This window comes from Gracilinanus agilis, chromosome 2 (genome assembly GCF_016433145.1).
Source record: "Gracilinanus agilis isolate LMUSP501 chromosome 2, AgileGrace, whole genome shotgun sequence".
Taxonomy (NCBI): Eukaryota; Metazoa; Chordata; class Mammalia; order Didelphimorphia; family Didelphidae; genus Gracilinanus; species Gracilinanus agilis.
The window spans coordinates 61,904,760-61,923,096 of NC_058131.1; the positions used below are offsets into that span (position 1 = coordinate 61,904,760).

Genomic DNA, 18,337 nt, shown 5'->3' on the forward strand with positions numbered 1-18,337 from the left:
GAGGCAATAGAGGATATTTCCCCAGTAACAAATTCACTAATTGACAAAGGCATTATAATTCCCTGTAAATCTGAATACAATATACCCATCCTGCCTGTTAAAAAGCCAAAATTGGGGCCCGATGGCAAGCATGGACATTGAATTATCCAGGATTTGAGGGCTGTGAACAATCATGTTATAAAGAGACACCACCTAGTTTCCAACATAAATACTATTATTTCTTCTATTCCTAGCACAGCTACATACTTTACAGTAGTAGACTTGTGCTCAGCCTTCTTTCCATACCTATGCATGAGGATTCCAGGCATACCTTTGTTTTCACCTGGAAAGGTTCCTATGAACCTGGTCTTGTTTGACTCAAGGTTTCATGGACAGCCCTACATTGTTCACACAATTCTTAACTGCTGATACGGATGCCATTAAATTTAAATATAGCCATTTAATCTGATATATGGATGATTTGCTTTTGGCTTCACCAAATGCTGAAGCATCATGCCAAGAGGAAAGCAAGCTTCTCCTTTTGGAGCTACATAACAGAGACCACAAGGTATCCAACAACAAAGTTCAATGGTATCTCCCCAAAGAACAATATTTAGGTTTCATTTTAACTTCTGGTTCCTCTTTAATTTCTCCTAGATGTATTGAAAGTATACAAAAATTAAGTGCTCCTACCACTAAAAAGCAATTGCTGGCGATTCTTGGAGCAATAGGATTTTGTTGGCAGTGGATCCCTTACTAAAGGGAAATCACTAAGCACCCTGTATCATTCACAAAAAACTCGTTCCCTGAACCACTTAAATTGGAAAAAGAACACCGAATAAGCCCTTTCAAATTTAAAACAGGATATCCTGTCTGCCCCTGCTCTAGGCATCCCAAATTATGACAAACTATTTACCTTATATGCCCATGAACAGAAAGGGGTAGCTTCAGGTGTTCTAACTCAACTTTTGGGACCGACTCAATGCCTGGTAGCCAATTATTTAGTCCAGCTAAACCCAGTAGCTTCAGGAGCACCATCATGTCTTAGAGGAGTAGCTGCCACAGCTTTATTAGTAACCAAATCTGCTGATCTGATATTAGGATGCCCTCTGACCATAATGTGCCCACATGAGGTTGAGGCATTGTTATTGAGACATAGGACACAGGCATTTATAGATCAAAGGATTACAAGATATGAGATAACCCTTTTGAATAATTAACATATCACCTTAAAATTCTGTGGAGTTCTGAATCCTGCAACCTTGCTCCCTAATTTACCAACTTCCAGAGAACCTTTACACAATTGTACATCTTTAGTGTCCATTGCTGATAAGCCTCATAATGATATACCGGACACCCCTTTGGATAATTCAGATTTGACATTATTTACAGATGGTTCTTCCTTTATGAGAGATGGTGTGCGCTATACAGCAGCTGTGGTAGTTACTGAATTGGATACTCTATGGTCAGCTTCCTTACCCTCACATGTAAGCTCACAAGATGCAGAACTCACAGCTTTGAAACATGTCTGTATCATTGCAAAGGATAAAAGGGTCACAATTTACACAGACTGCTGTTATGCATTTGGTATATGTCATGCCATCGGCATGTTATGGCTTCAGAGGGGATTCTTAACATCAGCTAGAAAATGTATTGCCAATGTGAACCTTATTACTGAACTTCTTTCTGCCCTCCAGCGCCCTGAAGCCATAGCTGTCTTTCACTGCTCTGCAAACATAGGTGGCACTAACCCTGTCTCCAGGGGAAACAATTGAGCAGACATCACAGCTGAACTAGCAGCCTTAGAAGGACCTGAATTAATTATGCCACTAACAATTACTGATGATTTAGATCTATCCCTTTCCTATAAGGGCAAGGAAATGGGAAAATGGAAGCAAAAATTTAAAGCTAAACAGATAAATGGAGTATGGGTGTCATCTGAAGGCTGCTTCCTAGAGCTTTTTATAACCAAACTTGTCACTCCATCCATAAACATGGTCATTTCAGCACCCAAGGCATTGTAGACTGTTAAAAGAGTATGGATAGCACCTGGAATAACTACAATTGCCTCCAAAATATGTACAGCTTGTCTTACCTGCCAGGCCTTTAATCAATATGCCTTTTGAAGAAAAGCCTTTGGTGGACCATCCTCTCACTTACATACCATTTGGGCATTTACAAATTGATTTTATCTCTATGCCAAAAACTGGACAATATGCATTTTGTCTGGTCATAGTCGATCAGCTGACCAGGTAGCCTGAAGCGTTTCCTATTTCTTGGGCCACAGAAGATTTTGTTGCCAAAATCCTTTTGAAAGAAATTATTCCTTGTTTTGGCCTGCCAGTATGTATCAATTCAGATAAAGGAACTCATTTCACTGATTCGGTCTTATCACAAATTTATTCATGTTTGGGGATAACTCCTAAATTTCATACTCTGTATCATCCCCAGAGCTCCAGCCAAGTTGAAAGAATGAATAAAGAACTTAAAACTATAATTGGCAAATTGTGCATGGAAATCCATTTAAAGTAGCCTGAAATTCTACCTCTGGCTCTATTTTATTTATTTATTTATTTATTTGGTTATTATTTTTTTAATTTTTTTTTTAAACCCTTAACTTCTGTGCATTGGTTCCTTGATGGAAGAGTGGTAAGGGTGGGCAATGGGGGTCAAGTGACTTGCCCAGGGTCACGCAGCTGGGAAGTGTCTGAGGCCAGATTTGAACCTAGGACCTCCCGTCTCTAGGCCTGACTCTCAATCCACTGAGCTACCCAGCTGCCCCTTCTCTGGCTCTATTTTATCTCAGAAGCAGACCCAGAGGTGATTTACACATCTCACCATTTGAGATGCTATTTGGACATCCACCTCTGGATTGGCACAACCCCTGCCTATACCTCATTGTTAGGAGGGGATACAACCATTGCCACTTATATCAGACAATTACAAACAAAATAGTGAGAACTCCACAACTCTGAAGCTGCTATTCAAGCAGGACCCATAGACTTCTTGCTTCAGGATTTGAACCCAGGTGATAGTGTGTACATAAAGAATTTCAAACATACTGGGTTGACTGAACCTGCTTATGATGGACCATTCCAGGTCCTATTGACTACACCAATAGCCATTAAAATTTGGGAGAGGGACTCATGGATTAATTGTAGTCATGTAAAATGAATACCCTCTATTGATAATGAATAATTGCCTATTATTATAACAGGCTTATTATAACAGGCTTATTATAATTGCCTGTATTACTTATATTTGACTATTGATTGTATTTGACTATTGATTGTGATAAGACTTCCCTATTGTTGGATTTGTACAATTTTGTTGCACTGTATTTTGTTAATCCTTGTACTTGAACAACACATATACTACCTCACAACAGAGTATCTGTATTAGTGACTTATATTGACTTGATATGCCTTTTGTAACATTTTGTGCCTTTTGAGTTTTTTTGTGTATTTTCTTCAGTGTATTATTGCTTTATCTACCTCATTTGCACTCACACTGTGGATCATGGCAAGTTAAAGAGGAAATGAATCTTATTTTTGGAAATTAGCCTATATACTTTACCTTTGTGATTATGAAACTACACATTTTTAATATTTTTGGTTTTTTTCCCTACATGTGCCATATAGTATTTGATTTTTTCTCTCTTTTTACATTTGAAGCACATGTCACCAATATTAAAAATATTTTCTACTGTTTTGATTTTTTGCAGTAGAATAAGCTAAGGTATCCATTTGCCTAGCACAGTGATGGGTAAACTATGGCCCATGGGCCAAATGCAGCCCCCTGAAATGTTCTATTATTCCTAATCTGACGAATAACATTATTCCTAATCTGACGAATAAAATGAGGATACAATACAATGAAACTTTGAAAGAGTTGCCTTAGAAACAGACTGATAGATGAGTATTTCCTTTTCTTTGGCCCCCTCTTTAAAAAGTTTGTCCATCACTGGCCTAGCATATAAATGCAAACCCAAAAAGCTTTGGAATATGAAAACCTGCTACTAGTTATTTAAATATTATGAGACTTTTGCTCAATGAAAATGTCTAATCCAAGGAGAAATGACTACAAAGGAGCACAGAAATTGACTTTCAAAGTGCCAAAAGAGTACAAAAAGGTAAAAGAAACCAAACCAATCCTATAGGGATTGATGAAATTCTGCGCAAAAGAGTACAAAGACTTGATCATATGTGAGACTCCAGGTTGCGACTCTTAACATATGTTAAGACATAGGACTTCCTTGTACCACACTCTATATCAAGTACACAACACCAATTGTTCTGGCTCCATTATCCCTGAAAGTGAAGAAAAGGATCAAACCAGGAAATACTATTTCCCATTTGTTTCAAGATCTAGTCTCTTTTTCTATTTCTTTCAAGATGTGACATTGCTGTTGCAAAGCTTATGGGACATGGATCACTACAAGAACCTGTTGTGATTTGTGAATGTGTTCCCTTTTTCCTAGAATTTTTTTCTTTTTTCCTCTCATGTTTTTGATATTCTGTATCAGTGATTCCCAAAGTGGGCACCACCACCCCCTAGTGGGTGCTGCAGCAATCCAGGGGGGCAGTGATGGCCACAGGTGCATTTGGGGGTGTTGAATAACTGTAAGGGGGAAGTGATAGTGTGTGACAGGGGGTGCTAAGTAATATTTTTTCTGGAAAGGGGGCGGTAGGCCAAAAAAGTTTGGGAACACACTGTTCTATATTTCCCTCAGAGGTTTTTTTTAATTTATTTCTTTGGATTCTTTGATATTTTTGATAAATGATTCATATACCTTATGACTTGACCATGTATCCCTGTGTGATTCCTATGTGTATCTCTGTATCCTCTTCAAGGGGAAATGTGTTATTACTCTCCTCAGGGAGGACTATGTTATTGCTGTAAATTTTGATTTGAATTTGACTCTAATTTAGAACAGAAGACTACCTCCCAGAATCCAGATGGCTCCATGAAGATACCTGCAGAGACCACCTGCTGCACCAGAAGATCCAGAGTGAACTTCAAGATATGGTGAATTTGAACTTTGGGAGGGTTGAATGCATTTATTTTGAATGGACACTCTTATGCCTAAAAGGGGACTGCCCCCTAATTGGCTTTTTGTCAATGCACCTAACATTGGTTTTGTTCTTTCTCTCTTTTATTTCCCTTTTATCCCCAAATTATTGTAAGTTTTAATTTGATTATGTTTCCATGATCCATTGGGAAGACTGGTCTCCCAAAGGATCACAGGGGGGAATGTATAGTTGGAAAATCTTGAACCTCTGGAACCACATTGCCAAAAATTCCTTTCTGTATTACCCACAATTCCTTTTGCCTTTTGTATACATATGTGGTTACACAGTCTGAATATAGTTTGGGTTCGCTCTTCCATGTGAATTGAGTAGTGACCAGTCTTTGTTGCCCTTGCTCTCTCTTCCATGTGAGGTGAGTGGGGAACGTTCTCTGTGTTCTCTAGTTCTCTAGTTAAATATTAATAAATCTCTATAAATAATATACTTTTGGAGATATTGAATATTACTTTTAAAACCCTGAAAAAAGTGTCTGATGGAGATTATAATTTTCTGAAGGGCTATAGGCATAATTTTTTTCTATTTCTTTTTAAAAACACTCAAAGTTTAAGTCCATTTCTTTTGTTTTTGTTTACTTTTTTTATTTAGAATATTTTTCCATGGTTACATGATGCATAACCTCCCTGCCCCCCCCCCCCCTTTTCCTCTCCTCTCCCAGAGCTGACAAGCAGTTCCACTTGGTTATACATGTATCTTTGTTCAAAACTTATTTCCATGTTATTCATATTTGCAGTAGAGTGATACTTTAACATCAAAATCCTAATTATATCCACACTGAACTGTGTGATCAATCATATGTTCTTCTTCTGCCTTTCTGCTCCCACAGTTCTTTCTCTGGAGGTAGATAGCATTCTTTCTCATAAGTTCCTCTAGATTGTCCTGGGTCATTGCACTGCTGCTAATAGAAAAGTCTATTACATTTGATTATGTCACAATGTATATCAGTCTCTGTGTACAATGTTCTCCTGGTTTTGCTCCTTTTGCTCTGCATCAATTCCTGGAGATCTTTATAGTCCACATGGAATTCCTCCAGTTCATTATTCCTTTCAGCACAATAATATTCCATCACCATCAAATACCACAATTTATTCAGCCATTCCCCAATCAGTGGACACCCCCTCATTTTCCAATTTTTTGCTACCACAAAGAGCTCAGTTCTAAATATTTTTGTACAAGTCTTTTTCCTTATCTCTTTAGGGTACAAACCCAATGGTGGTATGATTGTATCAAAGGACAGGCATTCTTTTAAAGTCCTTTGGGTATAATTCCAAATTGCCCTCCAGAATGGTTGGACCAATTCACAACTCCACCAGCAATGTCAGTGTATTAGTATTCCAGTTTTTCTATATCCCCTCCAACATTTATCACTTTCCTTTGCTACCATATAAGCCAGTTTTTTTTGTGTTTTTTTTTTTTGTTTGTTTTGTTTCCTTACCATAACTTATTGCAGCCTTCTCAGGAAAAAAAACGTAAAACATTAACTTTTATTTACTTTTCAGTTGCTTCCTAACTTTAAAACAAGCTTTTCTGTGAGCACTTTGGGATTTGCCTTCAACCTGGGAGTCCTAATGTACAGGTTGATAATAGGGCTTCCTTGGTGTCTTCAAGTGGGTTGTTTAAAAGAAGTAAGCAACAAAAGGGTAAAGTAATCCCAACTTAAGTTACTTTTTATTCTTTAGAGAGAAAATTGAGGTGGTCTAAAATTTTCCTTTACTGCCTTTTAAATAAATCTCATTTCTATCCTGTAATAAATTTGTCATTCCTTTTTAGTGCAGTTTTTAGGTGTATCTTTTCAAGAATTTGTATCTCCATTTCCACAGAGTTGGTACCCCAAAACTTCAGACTCACTTCTTTATCTCTCAGGAAGCAGATTTGCTCTTAGTTTTATGCAGTCTCCTACAAACTTTAATGCCATGTCCGATACAAAATAAATCCTATTTTAAGATCTAGACCCAGAAATTAGTTACAGTGATTACTAAAACACTTAAGTATTAATCAATCAATAATCAATTTCACATGAATCCATTTGGAGTTTTTTTGTAAAAGATACTGGATTAATTTCCTTCTCCAGCTCATTTTACAGATGAGGAAACTGAGGCAAACAGGGTGAACAGACTTGCCCACAGACACACAGCTAGTAAGTGTCTGGGGCTAAATTTGAACTCAGGAAGATTACTCTTCCTAACTTCAGACCTGGTTCTCAATCTACTGTACTACCTGGCTGCCCAAACTATTCTTCTAGCCTCAAGTATTTAAAACCTTGTCTTTATGATTGATTTATCTCTCTTCCTTATCCTTCATACCCATTAAGTTATTAAATCTTGTCTTTTTTTTTTATCTTTACCCCATATCTCATACTTGATTCCTCCCTACTCATATATCCCATCACCTTAGTTCAGAATCTTGGTGCTTGATAATTGAATAGTAAGTGCTTATTAAATATTTAATGACTGACTATTGATTGATGGATTCATTTTTGAGTAGTAGATTAAAGGGAGACAGGTAATGACATATCTGCTCGGTCTCCCACCTACCACCTCCCCTGACTTTCCTAAGGGGTATAGGCCAGATTCTCTTTGGGACAGATTGTACCTTTCCTGTCATGATTATCCCTGACCAGGAAGAAATGAATTCTGTACTGCTACCACAATGAAGGTGGAGGACAGCCCCTGCTGATCCCAATCTGCTCCTTTCACACTAAGAGCCTCATTGGAACCCCCAGGGTGTCCTCTGGTTTCTGTCTTCTGTGAATTAGAGTGATCTCTTCTTTCATGGGCTTTTTCCTTCATACCTGCTGCAGGTGCCAGAATTGCTAGTGATGTGACTGGACAGGGATCCCAGGACATATACATAAAAAATACAAATACGGTTCTCTAAAAATCCTGTTTGGTATCTTCAATGAACCAACAAGTATCCAGCAAATTTGGTTCAACTTATGCTTTGTGGCATAATGGAAAGAATACTTGGGTTCGAATCCTGACTGTACTTCTTATAACCTTGGCCAACTAATTTTCCTTCTCTTGGCCTCAATTTTCTCTAGAAAATAGGCAATTGAACTACTATCTCTAAGATACTTTCCAACATTGTGTATATAAGGGTTTACTCTATCAGGTTATATTTTTATAGACCTTTAAAGTTAACAAAGTATTTGACATTTATTTGATTTCAAACTCATGACAATTCTCAGGTATATTACAAATTACAAATATTATTGTTCCCATTTTACATGTTTTCTTGCCCAGGCTGGGAGGCACAGTAGTTAGAGTTTGGGGGTCAGGAAGATCTCAATTCAAATCCAGCCTCAGACTCTTACTAGCTATATGACTCTAGGGCAAGTCATTTAACCTTTGCCTGCCTCAGTTTCCTCAAATGTAAAATGGGGATCATAACAGCACCAACATGCCTAGGTTGTTGTGAGGATAAAAGGAGACATACAGGGGCAGCTGGGTAGCTCAGTGGATTGAGAGCCAGGCCTAGAGACGGGAGGTCCTAGGTTCAAATCTGACCTCAGACACTTCCCAGCTGTGTGACCCTGGGCAAGTCACTTGACCCCCATTGCCTACCCTTACCACTCTTCCACCAAAGAACTAATACACAGAAGTTAAGGGTTTAAAAATATTAAAAAAAAAAAAAAAAAAAAAAAAAAAAGGAGACATACATAAAGTATTCTTAGCACAGTGCCTGGCACATAGTAAGTGCTTCATAAATGTCTGTTTTCTTCCTTCCTTCTACATATATTTAGCAAGTGGTGGAGATAGCACAAATACTGAACTTCTCACATTGCAACGTTAGGCTTCTTATACTATGCGGGCCACTGGGAGCGATGGTAAGATAAATAAGACAGTCTGCAAAGGAGAGTATAACAAATAAGTGTAATTGAAAGCAGCTAGGGGGAGTGCATGGAAGATAACAGAAAAACGCTAGCAGAGATGGAGATCACGTACAGGCACAGAGGGTCAGGTAAGGATTTATAGAGATGTCGTCAATTGATTAATCAGCTAACATTCATTAAATGTTTCTTGAGAGTCAGGCACTGAATTAATTAATCAATCAGTAAACGTTTAATTAAGTTCCTAATATGGGCCAGGCACTGGGCTAGGCTGCGGACACACAAAAAGGCAAAAGACGGTCTCTGCCCGCAAAGGACGCTGCAATCTAACCGGGAGTAGACGCAAACAGGGATATACAAAACAAGCTATAGAAAAGAGAAATTAGAAACAATCAAGAGGGGAACGTCCTGGAGGAAAGTGCCTTGTACAGTTCAGAGCCCCCAGAAATGCGCTTAGCAGAGGCGAGGGCTTCGATATCCCAAGTTCCCTCTTACATTGGCTGAAAACCTCCGGAGCCAGCTGCCCCAGCTGCCCCAGCTGCCAGTCTCCAAGGCAGGCGGGGTCCTATTTGAGAACTACACTTCCCGTGGGGCTGTGCAGCCGGGCTCGCGAGATTTAGCTCAAATTGAGGGCGGGAGCGCGAGCAGTGGTGCTTGTGGCGGGGCTCTGAAGAAGGCGATTTAGGCGGATCCGCGACCCTTGTTGGCTTCCTTGGTAAGACTGTCCCAAGTCCCACTCGCCCTCTTCGCTGGGGCTTTCTCTTGCCTTCTGGCAGTGGAGCTGCAGGCCGGCGACTCCGGCTTTACCGGCCCTCGCTTGCAGCCACATCTGGAGATGGGAGTGGGGAGGTGCCCACTGTCCTTCCGCGGCCCTGTCCTGACGGGGTCTCTGACCCCGCCCACAGACCTCCCGCAGACCTCCCCTGGACGGACTCTAGGCCCACTTACTGGCTCTACGGCCCCTCCCATGGCCTCACTTTGGAGGGGTTCTGACCAGGCTCACAGGTTCTATCCTAAGGGACTCAAACCCTGTGAGCCCCTCCCCTAGCCTCTCACCTGGTAGGGGGAGCCATGGCCGGCCCAAGGGCTCCACAGTTCCCCTGGCCCCACGTACTTCTCCAGGGCCCTAACATGGATTGGCCCTATGGGGCCCCGTCCCACCCCACCCCACAGGTCCATTCTAAGAAGACCCATTGACCCCAGGATGCCCCCACTGGGCCCGACCTTATCAAAACCTCAACATGAAGGGAGGTACCTCCATCTCAGGGATCCTGGCTGTTCTCCATTCCTCAGTGCTCCATCCTCAGGGGCCCCAACCCATCCAAAAGAGCCCCCATCCCATGGATTCTCTAACCTTGGTTTTGCTCCACAGCCCACCAGTTCAGCACCAGGGAGAAGCTGAGGGCTGTTGCTTTCTTTCAACTGGTCTTACCCCACCTCCTCCCCTGCCCTCCACCTGGACTTTTTCACAGTTCTGTCCCAGAAGTACTTTGAGTTACTAGCTTCTGCCAAGCCCTGGCCTTGGGCCTCTCCACCCGACTACTCTTTCTTCATTTTGTCCTCAAGGCTCATCCTAATGTTCTTGGACTCTTGTACTCTGTTATCCTTTATGGCTCCACATCTAGAAGATTCTTTGTATTCTTTGTCTTCACTTCCCACCTGTAATAAAGGAATAGCTACCCTGCCCTATATATTTGATCTTTTTCCCATCCAGGTGAACAAAATGGCGTTTCTCTATGAGAATGAAAGAACCACTAGGACTTTGCTTCATCAGGTGCTAGAGATGCATCCTTTAAGTTCCCCCATCTCATCTAATAGTAGACCAAGGTTGGTCCATCATTCCATCAGCACCATCACTTACTGACTCTACCATGTGGAGATGTAGCTTTGGGTTTGCCTAAGATCAGTCAGGAAGCACAGAGAGCCCTACTGGACATTGTAAGGGATATATTGGGGGGGAAAAAAAAGGAAATCTTTCTGTATAATGGAATAAAGGACTGGGAACAACCCAGCTGGGCTGAGGTGTAGTTTATAATTCACTGGGGATTACATGTGAAATTAAGGACAGCATGATTTAATGGTGGTGGTTGTTCAGTGACATCTATGACCCGTTAGGGATTTTTTGGGCAGAGATACTGGAGTGGTCTGCCATTTCCTTCTCCAGCTCACTTTTCAGATGAGGAAACTGAGGCAAATAGAGTTAAGTGATTTGCCCAGGGTTGCAACAGCTAGCAAGTATCTGAGGCTATATTTGAATTCAGGATCCTCCTGACTCCAGAGCTGACACTTATCCACTGTGCCACCTAGCTGCTCCAAGGTCTAATGGAAAGAATGTCAAATTTAGAGTCAGGAGAGATCTCTGTTGAAATGCTGCTTCTAAGGCTGGCTCTACTGGTTACTTGACGTTGTTACCCCACTCAATTCTTTATCTGTAATGTGGGTATAACACTTGCTTTCATAAGGCTGTTGGAAGGATCTTTGGGACAATGTACTTAAAGCCCTTTGTAAAAATTTTAAATTGTAGATAAATGTGTGTAGCCCAGCCTGGCTTCCCTTTTATCGTATTTTCAAGGATACCTATCACACATTTGCTTGTTGACATTAATTGTCACAAAACTGACCTAGTCTAACCTTTTGCAGATGAAAAAACTGAAGAACAGAGGCAGGAAATGGTTTGTTGAAAGTCATAAGGCAGTATGCTCCTGGTTACTTCAAATCTTCCCTGCAAAGTTTTAAAGAAATATGTAACTGTAGTTTGCAAGATAAAGCATTTATTAAGTTCCTACTATATGCTAGGCAGGCAAGACAATACATACTCTCAAGAAGGCTTCCATTCTAATTTGGGGAAAATATAAAGAATTAGAGAGCTAGACATAGGGGAGGAGGTTATGAGGCCTGTTACAAGGATGTCTAGAAAATGAGCCTGGTTCCTCCTAGATAAGGTGAAAGATCACCTATCAGAGTCCAGGGCAGTTCTAGGGGTGGAGATATTTTTTAAGAGTTTTTCTGATATTTTTCCTATGGATACGTGGAGAGTTGGATTAATTAGAGGGAAACACCTCTAGTAACATACCTATTCTAGGTCTTCTTAAATTAACTGAATTATTTTTTAGGAAGATCTTTTTCTTCATCCAGGAGCTGTACAGAAAGCCTATTTGCCTCTTCAGACCCCACACTGAGGAAGCAGAAAAAGGTAAAAATTGAAGATTCTGTTATCACCTATAGAAGATATATACAGAATAGGAAGGGAGAGGAGTGTACTTTGAAACCTGGACTAGGGGTTCAGACTTTTCATTTGTGTCCAATTCTTAGTGATCTCATTTGGGGGTTTCTTGGCAAAGATACTAGAGTGGTTTGCCATTTTCTTCAGCTCATTTACAGATTAGGAACTGAGGCAAACAGGGTTAAGTGACTTAATCAGGATCATACTAATAGTAAGTGTCTGAGTCCAGATTTGAACTCAAGTTTTTCTGACTCCTGCCCTAGTGCTTTATTCACTGTGACACATAGCTATCAAATCATGGGGGGTTGGGGGTGGGGAACTTGCCCTGGCTTCAGAGCCTTTAAGCTAAAAGTGTTGTAAGAGCATGGAAGATAACAGGTTTGAATTTCTCCTCTTACTAGTGAAGTTTGGCTAAGACTAAACAAATTTATTTTATCTTAAAAATGAGGATAATATTCCTTGCAATACCAACCTCATAGAGTTGTTGTGTGGAATTTTAAAAATCTTAATGGTACAGAACTATGGGTTATTGGGATTGTACAAATTTTGTTTAAGCTTTAGTTCAAAGTGGTAGGAAAAGGGGTTTCTAAAAATTGGATCTGTGAGTGGCTAATTATGGCAGGTACTGACCCCAGGCTTGCAAGGAATAATTCTGCCTTTATAAACTGGGTACCTGGATGTTGGCATGCTTATTTACTCCTTATATGCCCTCTGTAGACTGCACCTATTCAGCCAAAGGACATTGGAGCTCATGATCAGAAATTTGTTGAGCACTATGACCTCTTGGAAGAAGGCACACCCAGGATTCTTCTGAAGAAAATCCTACAGACTGGTGAGGCAAGATCTAGGCTTCCATGTATAAAGCTAACACTATCAGAACCCCATGCGAGGAATGGCCCCTCATGGTGATCCAAGCTGAGGTGTGGGTAATTGGCTTTTTGGTGAAAGATCCCTGTACTCTAAAGGGAGCTTGTTGCTTCTCAGAGCAGGACAGTATGGAGTCAGAGAAATTGATAGCTCTTTCTCTGGAGCTACTGAAATAGGAGAGATAGGTTCTTCTTGACTCTTGCTCCCAGGACTTCATTTTTATCCATGTATGCCACAGCCCCATCTTTACTCCCTTCCAATGAGTATCTTCTCTTTGTAGCTTCAGAAGCCTCTGTCCTGGTACCAGTGCTAATGAATTCACAGGAGCCAGAACCTGTTAAGTTGCAGGAGGAAAGCAAGTGGAACAGGTCTGAGACCTTTTGAGGATTAAAAATTTCCAGGGAGGCCCCAGGACTAAGTGGCACCTGGCTGAAAGTTGGCTCATTTTCCTTTCAGCTTGGAACTGCAGCTTCCTGAGCCAGAGCCCTCTGTCAGTTTAGCTCCAGAGCTACTGGTTCATAGTAGGAGAAAGCGTTGCCTTAGAGTGTCTGAGTTTGAACAGGAAGTGGATCAAGGACTTGCTGTTTCTTCAGGTGAGGTCATTAGGGTCCTGACCCCTTTATTGGGACTCCTATAGGGCCTGCCCACTGCTGATTTCTCTACTCAGCTTTGAGAATTCCTAGAATTGCCTGAACAGCAGGTGTGAGGTGATAAGGATGGGAAAAATCCAATGGGATGAATACCCAACTTTGCCTCATCTCCCATTTTCCTGCCCTGGTAATCAGGATATCTTCTTTGCTTTTCTTGTTTGTTTTTGGACAAAAGATCTCACTGGGGAGCAGAGAGCTTCAGCCAACAAGTCCTCGATGACCAGGTGCCTAAGATAATACTTCTATTACTCTGTATTACCATAATTGGAGTAGACTGAACCCTGAGACTGGAAGAGGGACAGGTCATAGAATGTAGCAGAAAGCCATCCGGTAGCCAGTAGAAGAGAGAAAATCTTTTTGAAAACACTAGAAGTTGGTTTCCCCAAGGAAATAGGCCAGAGGCAGGGGAATGTGCTAGCTAATGCCCTAGGGCAGTGGTTCCCAAACTTTTTTGGCCTACCGCCCCCTTTCCAGAAAAAAATATTACTTAGCACCACCTGTCACATACTATCACCGCCCCCTTACAGTTATTCACCACTCCCAAATGCACCTGTGGCCATCACCGCCTCTCTGGATCGCTGCAGCACCCACCAGGGGGCGGTAGCGCCCACTTTGGGAATCACTGTCCTAGGGGGACAGGTATCTAACTCAGCAAGGACTCATATCAAGCCTCCCTTTTGTCAGGTCCTTTAATCTGACCTTGGCCACAGTTATGCCCCCTGAATCTGTAGAGAGGCCTGGCTTGGCCAGAAGGCCGCAGACCCGTAAGAAAGTTGACATGGAGGCATTTGAACACAGACTGAAGGACATCCCACTGACTCTTCTCCCAGGTAAGGCCACCTGGTTCTGGGCTCTGTGAGGAAGTGGTCTAGATTTTATCACAAAAATAGGCAAGTATCCTGCCTTCTCTCCTTTCTTTCCACTCTTACCACCTGAGCATTTTGGCCCAAGTGGTGTTTTAAGATCTCCAATTTTTTAAAAGTACTATTTTGATTTTTTTCCAAGCCTTATAATTGATGTAAGAAGTGGCTGAAATCTCTTATAAAAAGGTCTGAGTACAGAAAGTATTTTAACAGTAAATAGCTTGAAGGTTGCCTGTAAGAATTCAAGATAAAGTCAGAATCAAGTTATTGGGGACCCTGGCATTCCAGTATGATATATCTAGTGCATTGCTTGTTGAAACAATAGGGCAACTTGAAGTCCCCTGCCTAGGATTGTAGGAGGCAGTTGCTATTAAGGATGCATTAATGCAATTAAAACAATTGGATTTTCTAGAGAGAGTATTTGACTACTGTGCAGAAGGCCTATCTTTCTGTTCACATCACTCATCTTTGATGTGAATGTATGAAGCACGTGGACCTCCCTTCCTGCCAGTTGCACCAAGATCTCTAAGCAGAAAAGGAATTTTCCTCTCATGTGCCAACATTATTCCAGAGGTCACTCAGTCTTTCCTTTAGCCTGAACTGCTCAGGGTAATTGGAAGAGCTGGCTGCATGTGCACAGATTAGGAGCGGCAGCAAAACTGAGCCCTTACAGGGGAGTAGTGGAGCCCCTTAGCTCTTGGGGCGAGTTCCTAGTTAGGCCAGAGAGCTCAGCCTGCTGATAATCTCCTTTTCTTTTCTCCATGTTTAGATCGTCATTCTAATCACAGCACCATGCCTGTGGATGGGGCTAGGTCCTTCCAGTCAAGTCCTTACTCCTTGGGCTTTAGGAGAAGCTTGACCAAGGACCAGCAGCTGAGGGCCACAACCCATCGGGCTAATCAAAGAAAGAAGAAGGGTATTGGGATCCTGGGGGGCGCGGGTAGGGCAGAGGGCCTGTTCCAGTCAGAGTTAGCTCAAGTGCTTGATGTTGCTGGCAAAAAAAATTGGTGTTTTTTGTATATCCTAGGATGGTGGTGGTAGTGGGCATATGTATGGTCACATGCTATTTTTCTAGTCCAGGTATCTGGTGGGGAATTAGAAGTGGGATGGGCCCTGAGGGATGAGAATAGGTTATAGAGAATTTATCATTCTCTTTTTCTTCTTTGGTATCTAGGTTCTAGGAGAGCAATCAAGTCTTGGCCAAAAAGCCCCCTCCAAAACTATCCTCTCTCTGAGACCAACTCCAGGTCTACTAAAAGACAAGCCAGACCTTGGACAGGAAGGCCAAGTCAAAGCAGCTACCTCTCTGCCTACTCTGTGCTTGCTACAAGCAACATCTCCAGGGAAGCTGTAGCAAAGTCTGATGTGGCATATCAGATAGAAGAGGAAGGGGAGAGATTAATGGTGGATCAAGCAGAAGAGTCTGAAGAGGACATAGAAACCCCCCAAAGGGCTGGTAATAGCAGTGTCAACCAAGACCAGTGGTGTCTAGATCAATTCAAGTTGGTTCAACTTGCCATCCCTCAACAAGGGTTTCAGAAACATACAATCTTCCCAATCTTCCATTGCAGGCAGGGAAAAGCCACTTGTGTTTTTGCAGGGAGCTTATGGTTCTTAGATTTGTGAGCTATTTAATCTAGTTCAGTGTAGGGAGTGTTGAGGGAAGGTTTCTTTGGGGTTAATGGTCAGAATATCTGTCAAGCTTTTAAATGTAGGGAAAGGGATTTTCCCAACTAACAAGAATCACATTAGTTTGTGGACTGATGTTGACCATGTTTTCCAGGGGTTAGGGAGGGGCAAACTTTCAGGGAACAAGTAGGTTTCTATCTAGCCAGTGGGTGAAATCAGCCTTTCCTAATCTTTCTTTTCAGCGGTCTCAGAACTTAGCATGAAGACACCAGAATTTCTCCAGGCCAAACGACAGCGTTCCTTTTCACAGCCTGCCTCCCTGGCACCTCCTAATACTAATACTGTCCTGTAAGTACCTAGTATGCTGCTCTGACACACCTTGACCTTTTCCTTGAGTGATGTATCTGAGAGGGAACAGAACCCTGGGAAAACTGGTGCTTGCCATCCCTAGTCCACGGTTCAGTCTTAGTGTTTTTATATCTATTTTCCTCAGTTATTAAGGACCCCTGGCTTCTTGTCTTTTACAGAGGGTTTCAGAGGCATTGAATGCTCTCTGCATCTTGCCTTGTGTTTTTCTTTTGCCAATAGAAAGGCTGTTGCTGGAGAGAGAAATCTTTTGGTCAGGTTTCTTCCTGTGACTTACGAGATATGAGCTGCCTGGCCCTGTCAAAGGGAGAAGGATGGGCTCTTCAGGTATTCAGGACTTTCCCTAGATGTAGAACGGATTTTGTACCTAAATTATTACAAAGCTGATGTGTGAGATACAAATATGAATGGGACCTGTGACTCAAAAAGCTTATAAAAGTTAGACATGAAAGGTTTTCTGGAGACCAAAGTTGAGATGGCCTGAATTTTAACAGCTGGAGATGAGAGAGGCAGAGAAGACAGCATGGCCAGTCTTGAATGGACCTGTTTAGCTGAATAGTTGTGTGTGTGTGTAAGTTGTGCCAGGACTGCTAGGTGAGGAGCAGACACATTGTGAGCATTTGGTTCCATGTGGCCTGAATTCTATTCATTACTTATAGAATCCACCTCACAGCTATATCTTGATGGGAGTTCTATAGAAAATTAGGCAGGGGAGTGCAGACTTGCTAGGCTCCTACCAGGCTGGTAGAGCCATCTGATTTCTTGGGGAGTATATAATATCCTCTGCTATTTGATTTCTAGGTTGCCCTCCAAGGTTACCCAGGCTAAACATGCCCCAAAGCGCTGTGCCACAGGTCCTAGGCAACCCCATGATCCAGACAAGGCCGGCTTGGACCATTACTGTAAAGTCTTCAGCTACTATGCCAAAATGCCTATGGAGAAGTCAGCTTCCAAGACCCTGGTGAAGTGGTGAGTTGGTAGTGTTGGCAATAGTCAGGGCCCTAGGCCAATGGACCTTCCTCCCTCAAAAGCCCTCCCCCCCCCAAAAAAATGGAGACCCCTGGAAATGTAGACTTGCATACTTGTGAATGTCCAGATTACAGACTTCTGGCTTTATAACGTGTTTGTGGGCTCCTAACTTTTTGCCCTACTCTTCCTTATTGTAGTCTGGACCAGTATTTCAGGACACTGTGCGATGACCTAGAGACCTTCGCTCACCATGCAGGCCGAAAAACCGTGCTGTTGGATGACTTGGAGCTGTTGATGAGGCGGTTAGTAGTTCTGAACCTGAGCTTCTTTTGCCTATCACCCAACTTCAGGAATACTGGGGAGGCAGAAGGTGGGGAAGGTTGTAGGGCTCCTCCAGGGAGAGGAGAGTCCCTTAAATATTCCATGACCATTCTTTTGTCTCTCCTTCTTCCCTTCCTATTCTAGGCAGGGCCTGGTGACTGATGAAGTTTCCCTTTATGTACTTGTGGAGAGACACCTGCCCTTGGAGTACCGGAGGTTGCTTATTCCTTGTGCAGCCAGCGGCAATTCTGTCTTCCCTGCTGGGTAGGGATGCTGTCACCAGCCTTTCCAATAGACTCTTCATGTGCTACTTACTGTTAGTGTCAATAAAATGTTAGAGACTTTAAAAAATGCTGATGTGGTCAAGACCCTGAGAGGGGGTCTCATTCCCTTTCAGACTTGCCAGGTGCATGCAGAATGATGAAGTAGCCCAATCTGAGAACTATAGAATCTAGAGCTTAGGGAGCGGGTTTCTCTGCTGGCTTTTTGCCTACATCTCTACCCATGGCCTCCCTACCTCCACAATAATATTCTTAATGCCCAGATGTGGCCCC

The 18,337-nt window shown here is 42.1% G+C and overlaps 1 protein-coding gene across 1 annotated transcript; it reads left to right on the forward strand.

The window, feature by feature from the left end:
* Nucleotides 1-9,966: 9,966 nt before the first annotated feature.
* On the forward strand, nt 9,967-18,051 carry CENPT (centromere protein T). The gene is made up of 12 exons (XM_044659421.1): nt 9,967-10,068; nt 12,836-12,950; nt 13,266-13,353; nt 13,442-13,583; nt 13,828-13,859; nt 14,320-14,465; nt 15,268-15,438; nt 15,673-15,954; nt 16,370-16,475; nt 17,295-17,462; nt 17,660-17,764; nt 17,928-18,051. Exons 1-12 carry the CDS (start codon nt 9,967-9,969, stop codon nt 18,049-18,051), a joined length of 1,581 nt encoding a protein of 526 aa, XP_044515356.1.
* Nucleotides 18,052-18,337: the final 286 nt, after the last annotated feature.